Source organism: Limulus polyphemus, unplaced genomic scaffold, assembly GCF_000517525.1.
Source record: "Limulus polyphemus unplaced genomic scaffold, Limulus_polyphemus-2.1.2 Scaffold266, whole genome shotgun sequence".
Taxonomy (NCBI): domain Eukaryota; kingdom Metazoa; phylum Arthropoda; class Merostomata; order Xiphosura; family Limulidae; genus Limulus; species Limulus polyphemus.
Genome location: NW_013665876.1, coordinates 114,520 through 130,912, shown reverse-complemented (window position 1 = coordinate 130,912; position 16,393 = coordinate 114,520). Strand labels below are relative to the sequence as shown.

Genomic DNA, 16,393 nt, shown 5'->3' with positions numbered 1-16,393 from the left:
CAGTGGAAATATAGCAAGACAAGGAAATTCAATATTCTGTATCCAGCACCAAAGCCAGAAAATCTTCTCGAACCTTAAGTACTGTTTCCACTGCCCATGTTTATCATGAAATTTGTATATTCTGTGGAAATAAAAGCAACTATATCAAAGGATCCAAGTCTAGGGAAAACCTTTCTCAATGCAGAGACTTTCATTCAGATGAAAAGGTGCACAATTTACTCACAGTAGAAGGGGATCAAAGAAATATGTCAATTGTATCAAAAATATTAGTGACTTTTGAAGCCTACTACTGCAAGTCATGTTATCAAGATTTACAATAGAAAAGAAACAACAGAGTGAAAAAGTTTTCAGATCCATAGCAAGATTATTATAAAGCTGAACAGCTTGCATATGAGAACTTATATGACCACATCAGAAGTACTTTGTTTATATCAGCAGATGTTGAGAAAATAACAACTATGTCAGAGTCACTCATGACATTAATGGACTATGTTGGCTACAGTGCCAGATATATCAAACTGAAAACCAAAGAGCACATATGAAGAAAACTTGAGTCTGAGTTTGAATATTCCCTACAAATTTTCTCAGATGGCAATGGAAAGTTATAATTTTCCTATACTGAAAATGTATTTCCGATAGGTACTTACCTCCAATCACATAAATAGCTTTTATCATTCAGTGCTCTCCTCTATATGTAAAAAAAAAGTTCACGCATGCTACAAGCCTTCTGCTTCCCCTCCATTGGAAATGACTCATTCTAATGTGTCTGTCATGCAAATTATCATGCAACAACTCTCCACCAATGAGAATGCCACACACACTCATTATGCATGTGACTCCCTCTACTCATTTCTACCAGACTATCAGTTTGAGTTTTGGTAGAAAATGGAAGTACCGTCTTTCAGTGGGGAGGAAGTGTGAGAAAAGGTAAGTAAGTTACCTCTTCTCACATAAATAGCTAGAATCCCACATTGAATAGGTGAAGGAACTGATGCAAAGGAAGAAAAAAAATGCATCCTTCAAAAGCATCCAAAGGACAAACCTTGAGTCGGGGAGTCAATTTGAAAATCTGACGTGGGAGACTGCACCATGTCTGAACCAAGTATAATCTTTGCCCATCAGAAAAAGGTGTGTTATATATATGGGTGGAAAAAACAAAGGAGCACATCCAAGTAGTGTGGGATAAAACAATGGAAGTGCCCCCAGGTGTAGAGTGGCTAGGGCACGACGGACGGCACTCAGCAAGTTAACTACATCCAAAACCCATGTCGCTGGGAACCAACATCCATGCAGGGGTAGGATGAGGATCATACTGTCTTTAACTCAAGTTCAAGAGACAAGAGAGGGTCTCAAATCCCTCTGACTCTGTAACAGGGCACATATTAGGAATAGAAAATGATTTATCTATCTGGGAGCCCGACATCCGGTATCAAAAAGATGTCTACCATAGAGAAATCAACCCAGATGCAACAACATCCTCGGAATAAGATACATCAAGGGAAAGAACAGTAAAAACCCAAGTAACATTAACCAAGATGATTGACATTTATTGTTTGCCAAGCTTGTGACTTGTGCAATTATGCACTCTTCAGACAAAAGTAACATTGCATCAACATATTTGCATATTGATTTAAGGATCTTTAAATGATTAATTTCCCCATATTTAGCAGTATCCTCCAATAATGGTATTTTATATTGTAATGAATGAAATGTAACTAAACTTTTGGTGTGCAGTGTCAGTCAATATTTTAATTAAGAAACTACAACAGATAGAATAAAAAAATGTTTAATAATTATAGCACTAGTTAATATTTCATATTTGAGCATTAGAAAGTATTTTAGTTCTCTTTCCTATATACTCTACTTTGTCACACTGATCCAACATTTCTTTTCAACAAACCAAGAAATGCATTTGACAGTACCCTAAGTTTACCCTGAATTTCTGACCTTAAGCTACTATGCGCACATTTCCATCATGCATATATACAATTATCATAAAATCATAATAAAGTTTAGAGCCCTCCAATAGTACCAAATGACCAAATTTAGGGCTTTGGTTAATGTACTAATTAAAGCTTCTACAGTGTCTAATCACTTTAAAATAAATTTGCAGCAAAAAATGGTGTTGTTGAGAAGAAATACTTTAACTGTATTATTAAAATTTGTTTCTTCTAACAGTAATTCTTTAGTAGTTTTAAGACATTTTATTTTAGTGACTGATGTATTTTGCATGTTCTAAAAAATATAAACTTCAAAGGTACATTCATTTTTATTTTGATAACTAACTTAGTGAAAAAAGGTAGGCTTAGCTTAGTTTACTAAGATACACATTCCAAGTGCTACTGTTAACAGTTAACACCACACATATGGCCTCAAATGCAAAACTTCTGTTAGGCAGTTTCAAGAACCTCAACTCCACATATAAAAGACAAAACAGGACATCAAATTTCTCAAGAAATGTCATAAAAATGATCTCGTCCCATGGTTCCTAAACTGCTCACTAACTTCTCCAAATGACCATTCTTGGAAGATCATCAATGCCATGCAATTCAAAGTATTACGTGAACATATTCATGTTAAATACATTCTCTTTCCAGACTAATACAAATTTAATTACAACTGCATTCCACACTGAAGTCAAATTTGCTTTGCATAGAACAGAGCTTCAACAATGTTACATTGTTAAACTGACCATCAATAACTTAAATCACACTGTCACTACAAGACATGGAAAGAAGTTCCAGTTACTAAAAAAACAGTTCCGAGAATTCCATTCTTCAGCAAATCAACACCAACAAAATCTGGTAAGAAAAACAAGTTTTCAACTTTCCAGAGATGAATTTGAGCTGGTTGCTCTAAAACAATTTCCTCTTTTAGATCTAAAAACTGGTATGGAAGATTGCTAGAGAAATTGCATTCCAAGATAAATTTAAAATCAAGTTTTATCCACAAATCTTTTACGAGCCAAATAGCACTGATAACTCCACTCTTCCATCTAATGTCGCTGAAATAACTAACATTCTAAAAAATCCTGCAGTTCCATTCTCCAAATAATCCTACTTCAAATTTGTTCAGTTTTTTCAGCTTATACTCAAACAATAATCAATAAATTTCACAAAGTTAAACTGAACCTGGAATCTTATAAAATTAAGGTTCTAAAATCCTCAGAAAGAGAAGACAACATAATTTTGTAAAAAGCAGATAAAGACAACTCTTGTTCTAAACATGGATCATTCTGATAATGTCATGAACTTAATGAACTCAAAATCTTCCAAAACAAAACTAACTTCACCTCATTGAACACAGACTTAACACCTTCCTGTGAAAGGAAACTCAATGCATTTCTAATTCAGCTAAAAAAAAAAAGATTATTTAAATTTCAAATGATCTTTATAACTTTCTCAGAGATCAACTGGTTCAAGAACCCTAAATGTTTATGATCTTCCCAAAGTTCATAAATCTGGTTTCCCTCTATGACCCATTGTCTCTGCTTACAGAGCCTTTAATTTCAACTTAGGCAAATATTTAGCTTGGCAATTTTCTCCTTATGTCAGCCATGCCTCATCTTTTTTCAAAACATTTAGAAGAACGTGTCATAAAACTGAAAAATTTTGACCTACTTGCAGTTATCAGCAGTTTCAGCATGAAAAGCATGTTCACACAAGTAGCAGTTTCTGAATCAGTGAATTGTACGCTTGATTGTTTTATAAATGACCCATCTCCAAGATCTTTACTTTCTTGTGAAATTCTGAAACAATTTAATCACTTTTGACAACAATTTTCAATTTAAAGGTCTCAATTACAACCAGATCAAAAGACTAAGCATGGGCAATTCCATTGCTCCCATCCTCATGAACATATGCATGATCAAAATTGAAGATCAAGCTATTTCCATCTCCCTTCCTCTAAACATTTTTGGGTAAGATATGTTAATGGTACATTTACTGGCTTCAATGATTTCTCATCTATTGAAGAGTTATTCTCCCACATGAACCTGATTCATACTGGCATTAAATTTATCATGAAGAAAACCATACATTTCCATTCCTAAATGTTCTTGTTAAAATACATTATAATAAGTTCCACACTTCCATTTATCATAAGGACACTCACACAGCTTTACGTGTACATTAGAACTCCAATCATGGCTCCTCAAAAATTAAGTATCTTAAAAACTCTATCATTCTATCAAGACTATTTGTTCCAGTAATTAACATTTTCAATCAAGCCTCAGCAAATTCGAAAAACATTATTAGTAACACAAAAAGTTTTCCTCTAGAACATGTTAACAATGTCTTCTCTAAACCATAAAATTATAAGAAAATGGATGTGAAAATCTTAACATTTGAAACTTTAAATATAATTAAATTGAAGATATTGTGATAAACTGTGCACTCCAAAAAAAAAATGAAATATTCATTTTATATCATACTTTTTAACATTTTTTTCACTATAAATTAGTGATTTCACTACAGTCAGTGTCAAGGCAGAGAAAATATAAAGTTTTGCTGAAAAATATATTTTTATAATCACATAGGAGATTACACAAATGGTATATACAAACTATAAGGTGAAATGTTTTTACTCTTATGGTGAAAGTCACTTTTACTCAGGTTGACTCAGTAAATCATTTGAAAATTCACAGAAAATCTTTATTAAAAATACTTTATTAGAAAAATCAGATTTTTTTATGTATAACAGACTTAAAAATGCTTACTAAAAGCTAATAAAATTTTGTTAAAATGTATTTAGAACCATCAGTTATAATATGTTTAGTTTCGTGGTTACAAGGTCAGTCAAATTGACTGGCTCTTATTTAAAGGGTTAAAGAAGCATTCTTTTCCAACTTATCCTGAAACCATTCTCCTACATAAATTGCTCACTATCTTATTTTTTCAGGTGTAAATATTAAAACTTCCAACTTTATTAAGTTCTGCCCAAACCTACCTTTCTTTGCTCCACTGAATTTGTAAATAAGTCTTTTTTAAACTTTTCCAGCAACTCAGGAATAGGAAGGTTCTGATTATTCATGAAATGGTTACCAACAGCATCCTAAGAATCAGAATATCCTTTTCAGTCTCTAACCTCACACTTCTAATAAGTAAATATCACAAGAGAGAGAGATAATAATGATAACAGTTAACAAAAAGATATATTTCAAAAATGTGGTTAATGTAGCATGGTCATTACGTGACAGGCAAAACAATGCCACACTACTAAAACCAAAAGATAGAAAGACTATGATACAAACACTAATATAATTTTGCTTAATAGTGCTCAAGAATGTCCAACTATTTTAGAAAAGTCAGGTCCTAGGTCACTGATAAATTTTTCCCACTTTATGTTTTTTTTCTTTACAATTTACAGCTGGAAGTGATGGGTAATACAATTGGAAAAATTAAACATCAAAAGAAATGTGTTAATGAAAATCAACCATGTTGGAATTCATTGGATGTATAATATGGAACTTTCTGATCAACAAAACAAAAAAAATTGAAAACAAAAGTATTTTTAATGTTTTTCAAAAAAATGTCTCAAGTATATTTTGGCATTTCATGACAAAAAATTAAATGAAACACTACATCAAATTACTTGAATTTTCTAAAGCCAAAACTAGATTCTATTAAGTTTGTTCTAAGTTTCGTGCAGTTTTTGTTTATTCATGATAAAAGATGAAAAATTAAATTTTTAACAGTACATCAACTGATGAACTAGTTTAATTCAGGCCTTAAGTCACAAATTAAAAAGGTTCCTTCGATACATAGCCTTCTCTCATCATAGCATTTGGATTGAATTTGGAACTTAGATGCTGTTAAAAATATTTGTTCAATATCTTGGTTCAATACATATAAAATGAATATATACATAAATAATTAAATAACTTTAAAAAATTCTAAAATCATACAAGAATATTTAGAAGAAGTTGGAAGTATCAAACTATACTTCCACAATATACCTAAAAAAGCAATATCAACAGTATTACCCTACACTGGCAGACATGTGAAATTAATGAAGAAACAAGACTACAAGCTTTTTGAACAACTTATCCACAGATAGATTTATGTCCAATTTTTTTACTAGAACAACGATTACAAAACTTCACCAGATTTAAGGACAGAATAAAGTCTCTAATAACACCTAATGTTGTTTACGAATATACATTTCCTAGATGTAGTTCAAGGTATATTGGGTCTACCATCACAGCTGGATAAAAACAAGTACAAGAACATGCAGACTTGTCAAGTGTAAAAAAAATAGAATAAATCTAGTTATCCCAGATTGTGACAGAGTAATACATCTATCTAATTCAAGATTATTTCAAAATGCTACAATGAGAGTAGTCTATGTATTGGAGACATTTTTTATTCATAAATTAACCCTATGCAGGGTCACTCTATGCATGTCATCAGTTTAAAAAATTGCATCAACCTTCACTCTTTTGTGTAATGTGACATGTCTGTGCTTTGATTTTTCCCTTTCAGAATTTTCTAATATCATAAATAGGTTGCCAAGACTTACAACTAATTAGAATCATAAACTATGCATAACGAACAGCAAGAATATAAAAGTTTAAGCTATGATCTTCTTGATTTGCTAAGGTATCAATAAATTTGTAAAATCCACGACAGAAGCCCCTCCCATTTTTTCATGCATTTCAAGCCAATTATCTAAGCCATATCTACTTGTTTAAAGAACTTGTTTATAAGCACCAGAAAAAGCTTATTATAATATACAGAAATCTTAAGACCATTTTTTTTTTATAACTGATGGTTACAGATGAAAGTTCGAAAAAAAAAGTACAATTAGTAAAACATGGCATTCAAGTTTAAACAGGCCTCAACAAGTAAGTGCTAAATATCTTGTTTTTATGTAAAAACAAATGTAAACATGAAAGAATTTTTAGACTGGGTAATAAAAGTAACTTAACATTCTATGAGCTGAAGAACTCAAGCTTGAAAGCTCAAAGTATGTGTAGTTTAATCAGTTTACTTTATCAGTGGAGAGATTAATCACTTTCACAGATTATTAAACAGCTTCCCTGGAACAAAGTCCAGCAATAACCCAATAAAATTAAAAGAAAAAATGTGAAAAGGTTAGCAGTTGAAATTGTGAAGATATTTAAACTGAAGATATAGCAACAAATAATGTAATCAAAGAAAAAGGATATTATTCATTTTATTTTATATTTTTCAACTTCTCATTTCACTAAAAAACCAATAACAACAACAAAAACTTTTGATATTAATTTAATGGTCTAGAAGTTACATTATTGAAAAGTATTTTTATTCTTGACATGAAAATCACCTCACATTCAGACTGATTCAGTAAATGCTTCATAATTCACAAATCTTTAGTACAAATAATTCTGATTTTGTATAGAACAAAATTATAATGTTTACAAAAATCTTGCCTAATTTTGTGAAGATACATTAGATAAATTCATAGTTACTGTATGTATACTTATACATTACCAGGGTGGGTCAAAAAGAGTTAAGATTTGAATTAAATGTTCATACAGTGTTGGTTAAGTATTTCCAATGTCAGTAGGAAAAATCAGAGATACCAGAAAGGATTAAAGAAAACTAAGGTTGTTGGAAATGGTAATAAATAAGCAATTTAATGTGTCATAGAAAGAAAGCTTATTTCAATGATTTATGTTGTATGATAATACTTTTGTTTATAATTAGGGCTTGGGTAAGTGTGTGGAGAACAACATTAACTTAGGAAGAACCACAAATAGATGAAAAAATAGGGGATGAAAAAACATTGCAATAGCAAAAAAAAAAGTGAAATACATTCTTCAAGGCCACCCAATAGCCTGCAATGGTAGAAAATTACAACCCTTGTTTCAACAACCAGGTAAAAAAGGCCAAAATGTGCATCAACAGCAGGAAAGCCCGATGGCTGAAAGTGGTGAATTATACAGCTGCAACAATCACAGCACTTGCATTGATAGAGAGTAAAAGGGTGATAATAGGATAAAAAAGAGTTACATAGTCTGAGAAATGTGTGAAGAAGAAGGGACAACACTCCCAAATGAAAGAAATATGTATGAGGTTGGAGCAAGAGTGATAAAGACAGAAGTAAAGGAATAGGTGCTATTATTACCAGTCCATGGAAAAGAGGAAACCAAGACACAGAGAAAAAATGGTGCCACCAAAAAGAAAAAGCAAACAAGGAGTATCACAAATCAAAACAAAAGGCAGAGAGTGTATACAGAGAAAAGATGAGCCCAGTCCAGTGACCAGAAGCTTGTTACTAAGAAGACTGGCAAGATCATCAGTCATTAGCATGCCCAATTAGGAACAGAACCAATGATCCACCTGAAAATGAAGTGACAATTTCTTATAAAGAATCTTGTTTGGTTGAGTCAATCTGCCCCCAAGACATGACAGGCTATCAGATGAAGCTGATGTGAGTGGGCCCATAAGAAAAAATCCAATGTGCAAGGTCTCTGGAGCAAGTACCACCCTGACAACTGATATCAGAAACAACTGTATAACTATCAGTGGATCATAACCAAGTGATCCACAAGATGTGGGATGAAACAGATGAACACCCAATATGCTGCCAAGAGTTCCTGATCATTGATGTGGAAGGCACACTCCACAAAAGACCAAATGCCCAAGGCAGAGGAGTCATCCAGAGACATGTCCAAACCTCTAAGAGATGCACTGGTGAAGAGATGGAAATCTGGATGGGAGGTGGTAGTGTGATGCCAACAACAGCATTGGCACAATCCAGCCACCAGAGGACAGAGGATAGCGAGAGATATTCCACTGGTTGCTCAAAGTCCATTGAAGAAGCCTCCTGTAAGCTTGGCCTAGAGGGACAAGTGGTTCTATAAATGCAAGAGTCCCTAAAACACATATAACCTCCTGCACAGAAAGTATAGAAAAAGGTAAGAGTTCCATGTCTTGCAGATGAATGGGAAGAGGCTAAGCCCAACTGCATCAAGAATAGAAAAACTATAATTACTAAGTTGGAGCCAGGACAACTTGAAAAACTTGCCCAGCAAACCTAAACAAGCAGCCTCTTGGAGAGATGATGTGGTCATGGTCCTTCCATGAAGTGGTGATTAGGAGCCAATTGTCCATATAATAATGGAATGAAGTTCAAAACTGTGGATGTGGTGAGCAAACACTCCCATGACTCAGTTGAAGACATAAGGAGCCAAAACTATACTGAAGGAGAGAACTTGAAAGTGGTACACCAGATCCCTGTGTGCAAAGCAAAAGAAGGGTTGGGAGGACAGGGTAATCAGAATATGTAGAATGGCATTCAAGACACTGACCTTTGTCATCCATAGTTTCAAGGATAAGAGAAATGGAGTAGAAGATACCCCCTCCATCTCGAACTGAGTAGCCACCAGATAGTGATTGAGAAAAAAAAGTCAACAAGGGAACACAAATCCCCAGTCTTTGTGGAGACAACAAAAAGAAGGAGATAAAATCCTGAAAAGGGGAAACGACCCTTTCAATGGCTCTCAAATCCCAAAAGATACAAATACAATGGCCTTGAGATACAGAAGAAGCTGAGGATCAGAAGCAGGAGTAAAAGAGACAAGAAAAGCGGACAGAGGAGGATGAGACAAGAAATGAAGAGAAAGGCCGTGTGTAAGAAAGTTTATGACCCACTGGTTAGCTGCAAAAGGAGGCCAGAGGTCTGCAAACAGAAAGAGACCTGCCCCCACAAGACCAGAGCTGAATGAGTAAAATGAGAGGGAGTCACTGACAGAAACTGCAGTGGTCAACCCAATGGGAAGGGGATGGCATGAAGAGAGAGAGGGACAAGAAAGAGGTGGAGAGTTCACCTGGTCAAGAAACAGAAATGTAAGAAAGGAGAAACCACAAGAAGGAAAGGGAGGACTGATGATGAGCAGATTGCCTTCTAAAATCATGAAAGCAAAGGCTTCACAAAGTGATTTATACAGAGTTTTCAGTAGTGGTACCAAAACAGGAAATAATAATATACAATTGAATGATAAAGGCAATCAGACAGAAGCAAGTATTTATCACAGACAGAGGAATCTGAGACAGGATAAGACCATCCCATTCATACCAGTAGTAATCAAAACAATCATGATGCTCATAGCAACAAGTCTAACTCTCAGACTACTGTTACATCAATTACTGGTACCTCATCATGATACAATAAGAGGAAAAGGTCATTCAAAACATATTGGACAAGTGAATATGGATGTGTCAAGTATGATAATGAAGAAGGTGTTATGTTCTGTGAACATTGTTGAAAATTTCCAAAACTTCCTGAAAGAGAAGACCAAAGTAACTGTTGATAGCATGCAAGATTTTGAAAAGACACATTAAAATTCCATCAGAAAAGTAGAGCACATGTGAAATGTAGTGAAGCAATCAAAGCAATAGCTGCACCAAAGACAATTCCCATGGACAAAGTAATGAGGCACATGAACGTAGACAATATTAAAAAATTTACTTATTTGTTCAACACTACATATTATATCATAGAAATACATATGTCACTCCTAAAAGATGAGACACTTTATGAGCTTCAAAACATAAACAGTGTTTGGACAAAAATTACCTCACTCATCATGACTGCAAATATTTTGTGATGTCCATAGCAGCTGTTATTAAATCAGAAACCATGGAATAGGTTGCTGCTGCTAAATATTTCTCTGTACTTACTGATGGTTCCACTGATGCTGCAATAAGTGTGCAGGAAGCAGTGTGTATTTGTTTTGTGCGTAGTGGTACACCAATCACTAAATTAGCACAGTTCATTGCTACTGATTCATCTACTAATCAAGGTCTGTATGCAGACATAAAACTGCCCTTTCTTCCATTGGAATAAGTCCCAACATTATGTCTGAAAAACAGAATGGCTTGAATCTTGATGGGGAAAGTGTTAACATGAGCCACAAGTCAGGAGTGCAGGTCTTGGCATGTGATGATGTCCCACACACACACACACACTTGTCATCCACTGCATAAATCACAATCTGGAGCTCACTATTTTAGATGTGAAAAAGATACATCTTACCTGGAGATAATCAATGACATACTCAAACTTGTATTCTAGTCCTACTATTACTACTACTACTCACCAAAACACAGAACTATGTAATATTGCTGCAATTCTGGATGATAAATTGGTAAACTATGGACACATACAACAAAATAGATGGATTGCTAGTCAGAAACACGCTTTAAAAGCCCTTTCTCAGAATTTCAAAGCAATTTCAGTACATTTGGAGAATATTGCTGATACTGGTAATTAAAAAAGACAGTGCTGAAGCCCAGAGAATCCTGGGATATGTTCAAACAACAAAATTTGGCAACTTGTTGGACTTTATGATTGATTATAATGCTGCTCTCAGTACCTTATCACAAGAATTTCAAACTGAAGACATGCTCATCACTAAAGTGATTCCAAGATTCCAGTTTAAAGAAGCATGCTTGTTAGACAGTGGTGAGGATACTAATAAAGTTAATTTTGAAAGTGCTCGTGGGGGATCTACTGTGCAAGAAGAATGTTCATGGAGGGACATTTTTGCATGATGATTAGATCATGCATTACTGCAACTTGTGTAAAGTGGGAGATAATTTAAGGCTAGTGGCATGCACAAAATCTAAAAAGCAAATGTAAGAGGAATAGCTATTGTGTGCACAGTGGTAAGCGAATCATTTCAGAAATATAGTTTTGAAAAATACTATCCTTCCTAGCTAAAAGAGGTTGATAACAGACACCATACAAGGCAACAACTGAAAAATAAGCATACAGGTCCATACAAGAAGTCTACAGTTAAATCCTCATGATTTTGAAATCAACCAGAACTTCATCACAGTGCAAAGTTTAGAATAATTTCAAAAGCATCCAGATGAAAAGTATTCAGACATGACAAAGATTCTCATACTTGATGACCTATGGAAGTAGAGACCATTAATATGTGAAGCTAATAATGAAAAATCTTAGCCATAAGCTGGAGAGAAAGCAACATATGAACAAAAAAAAATATAGTTAAAACTGAGTCAAAGTTGTTCATTCCTGAAAGATGTTGATGAACAAGGTAATGTCTGTATAAAAATTAATCATATATTATATAAAATATAAAGAAGGTGAATCAAAAATAACAGTTGATGAATGTAAAATCAGCACCAAAATCTCAAACAAGTTATAGCATAGAAAAGAAAGTCATGGTTCAAAGGTGTAAGGTCTTAAGTGTCCAAAGAAAGAAAGAATGTATTTGAAAAAAATTAATGTATTTCTCCATCCTGACCATTGATACTTGAGCAAATAAACAATCAGGTTTTAAAATATAAGATTCACCTAAATGGGGTAAAATAAAATAAGTGTGAGTCCAAGAAGCCTCAACCACATATTGTATAGGCATAATGATCAGTCTAATAACAAACAAATAGGGAATATATATATATATATATATATATACATTACATATTATGTATATAGGATATTTTATGAAGGAGTAGAAGTATGGAAAGAGCTTAACAGACTCAATCTAAAACAAGAGGAAATCCTCAATAGCCATGGCATTTGAAATTCTTTTAGGCAGGATTAGAGTAGCTTAATCTACGAGACCTTTTTTTTTCCTTTTATTAGCTATATTTTTGTGAACCAGCAATACCAAGCATGGAGCATGCATATACCTGATTCAATTTCATCACTCATCAGGATCTATACCAGTCTACCCTTAAATTGAATTTTGTTTAAGGCAGGATTAGAGTAAAGTAATATTTGTGACCTTAGACATGGTCAAATACATCAATTGAAAGAATTTGATTTCCTGAGTCTAAAACTGTAATTAGATCTCAAATCGATCAAGAGATGATGGAGTATGATCTAAAAGTCTGTACTTGAAAATCTCAGAGCCATTCTATGAGCCCCTATGCCGTGGCTAAAAAATATTATAAAAATTATTATTTTTTTAACTGCCAATTTGGTAGACCAAACTTCAATATAAAATAAACATTCACACAGTATAGACATGTTATATTTTATTGTGTGATTCTGCAGTATATACTAAAAAAGTACCTATTAAACAATACAGAAATACATTAAATGCATGTAGAATACTTCTATTTGACTGGCCCAGTAGGAAAAACAAAGCAAAAACATTTCATAATTTACCAGTAATGTTTATTTTTGTGATTCAGTAAACAAAAGTTAAAATTCAGCATACATGAATATTTCACTATTTGAAATCATATAAACAGACCACATTATGTTTCTGGAAGAACTATGCATTAAGAAGTTATATATTTAAGTAATATTATCATAAACATGTTTATAAGTTTACATGTTATGAAATAGTTCATTTGGGGTTGACTGATACTTTCAGTATAACATACTGTACAAACTTAGAATGTTTCTAAATGGTTTACACAGTTTGCTTGCTTTTCAAAAATGTAAAAAACTCACCTTTATTAATGACATTATGTTACAAGATATTTCTTCAAAACATGTTTTTGTACACTTCTCAACAAAAACACAAAAACTATTCATGTTTTCACACTGCTGACCCTGTAGCCTCTGTTCTAGCTTCTGAAACTCCTCTTGTAGCTGACCATGAAATGCTTCTTGCTGGGATTACAAAACAATTTTTAAAACATCAGAGATTTTAGTGTAAATACATGCAAATGAGTTTATAAATATACAGTGTCAGAGTTCAGATGAGTAACTTATGCAAAAATCTATGTAATTCTTAAACATTTAGAATTTCATGCTAAGTCAGATAGCCACAAATGCAAATCTGTTGGTTGACACTGCAATTTACATTGTAGCAAGCTTATGCAGAACAAAAAAAAAGTAAGTCAATCTTAGATCACACATCTTCATACTGTTGTTATTGTAGTTTCTTTGATTATATTTCTCATGAAAATAGCCTTTAATTATGAATTGTGGCTAGAAGCTAGTGAGCCTTTGTCAAATTCAAATCCATGTTTATTATTGTATAACTATAAAGTATGACTAGATTCATTCCAATGGTTTTCGAAGTCATTTCATCCTTTCTTTTAACTATAACTTTCATTTTGCATATAAGGATATTATTACAGATTGGACTGCAGTATAGTTTTGAATCTAATAGCTATCTTAAATGCAATTTTGTGCAAGCTATTCACCTCCATTGAAAGCATCAAAAATTCCTTCATCCAAATATTTCACTTAGCTCTACACTGCTTAGAACCTTACTATAGAAATATTTCTACTTAGAAAAAGCTGTGAAACTTTTCACCAGTCATTATATCCTGGTTGTACTTCCCAGTTAAATGATCAAAAATTCATCATGAATTAAATATTATAATTGCTACACTCAAGGAACCATAGTTTGCATTGGCACATCCTTTTTTAACAAAAATGTAGTTAACCTTTAGTACAAAATGATTGAGACTTTAATTTGTATGTGTATATATATATATATATATATAACAAGTCTGTTCAATGATCAACTGAACCCTCATTAACACTTTGGTTTCTACAATTAATGCTATAGGCATAGGTATGTTAAAGTGTGCACATCACAATATTTTACAAATACATTAAAAATTTACTTGACTTTATTATCAACTTATGTCAATAAACTTGGCATAGAAATGTAGTTAATAAATTATAATTCAATATCATCTAAGTTTTAATTTTATAATTTCAAAAGGATATAGATACTGGTAGGACAAAATCTAAATTTATAGTCTCCAATCATCTTGATTCACAGGTATAAACCAAAATGTCAAACCCACTTGCAAGCCTTCCTACCACATACATAGGGTGAACTTTTATTTAGACTGAGAGCAAAATGTACAAGATCCACATTATACATACTAAAGATCTTGACTTTTATGTATATATATATTTCATCATTATAAAAGTAACTCGATTGTAAAAATTGTAAATTTATCAGGTTAAATAAAAAAAAGTAAATGCTAAATAAATAAAAATCCTCTTTGAGGAATGCTTGTGAGCTGTACATGCATTATGTAACTCAACAAGGCTGAATTGGGCATCAAATCATAAACAGTGGTATGAACAAATAGGGATATATGCTATTTAAAATTAATCTATGTTTGAACTGTTTGACAACAATCAATGATAGTTTGTTCAAAGGTAGAGAAAAATGGATGATAGTCAATGCAGATCTACAGAGAAGCATGATTAGGGATCAGTACAATTTTAGAAGTGTATTTCAGCCAATGGTGTCAACCCACATAAAATTGACTGCATCCCAACTGCTGAGAAGCAAAGATAGTTTCTCATCCATCATGCCATTTTCTCAGGAAGAAGATTCATCTTCTAACAACAAAATGATTTCAAGCATACTTCAAATGTGGTGAAACAATATCTTGAAGATACAGAGGCCAATAGAACACTCATAACCATAACTTGACCAGCAGAAAGACTCAAAATGAATATTCTTGAGGCCTTATTGGCTTCCGTAAAAACTGAGGTCAAAAGGCAACTAAAAACCTAGGCTGAATTGTGGGGAGTAATAAAAGATATTTGGAACAATATTATACAATTGTACACTGGTAGACTATTTCATCTTGAAAATAAGGTGCAATACTCTATACAAAGAACAGTTGTTTCATGGGCATTTGAACCATATTATGAAACTGGAAAAGTCTGAATGATAGAACTGGAAAAGTCTGAATGATAGAACTGGTAACAATACACCACAAGCTATCAAAAACCTAAATTCTGAATCTTTAACACATACAAAAGCACAATCTATCACTCTGTCTAAATCTTGTTTCAACACTAAGTAACTTTTCAATCATCAACATCACAGCTTCCATAGAAAAAGAAGCTCAAGAACAGTAACAGAAGGTAATGAGCTCAAACTTCCACATGCTCAGCTCTCCAGAAACACAAACCAACAACAAAATATACTCAATAATGAGCTGCCATTCAAAACTTGCAAGAAGGTTCCTCAATACATTTTACATACAGACCAAGAAATCTGCCCCCTAACATTAAAAAAGGACAGATTGTGAAGAAAAACTACAAACATCAGTCCAGATAGAACATTACTAAAAACTGAAAAATGACACATACACAAAAGGGAAATCAGCAAAATTATCAAGTGCTTAAAACCTGGCAACTATTAAATGTTAGTTAACAATGTATGTAAGCCTCCACAACAATATGGATTACCAAAAATACAAAAGGCTGATGTTCCCATTCATACTAATAGTAAATGCCACATATTCACTTTGCAATTGCATGGCACAATTTTTAGCTAAAAATACTCAACCCACTGACTGTTAATTATCCAAATAAAGTAAAAACATACAGAATCCTTCATAGAACTAACTAGAACTTTCACATTTCATCCATGTGACGTTCTGGCTAGCTTTTATCATTATTTTTCCCAGCATTTTGGACATCCTCATTCATACAA

At 33.1% G+C, this 16,393-nt stretch overlaps 1 protein-coding gene across 6 annotated transcripts in view; it reads right to left on the bottom strand.

Annotated features, from left to right (window-relative positions):
* LOC106456856 overlaps nt 1–16,393 on the bottom strand; it is a 76,488-nt gene that overhangs the window by 12,318 nt on the left and 47,777 nt on the right. For all 6 annotated transcript variants that reach the window (XM_022382646.1, XM_022382644.1, XM_022382642.1 and 3 more), the window contains 2 exons: nt 13,420–13,581; nt 4,948–5,052 (listed from right to left, as the gene is read on the bottom strand). In XM_022382646.1, coding sequence (XP_022238354.1) covers nt 4,948–5,052; nt 13,420–13,581 — 267 coding nt within the window. The remainder of the gene's footprint in view (nt 1–4,947; nt 5,053–13,419; nt 13,582–16,393) is intronic.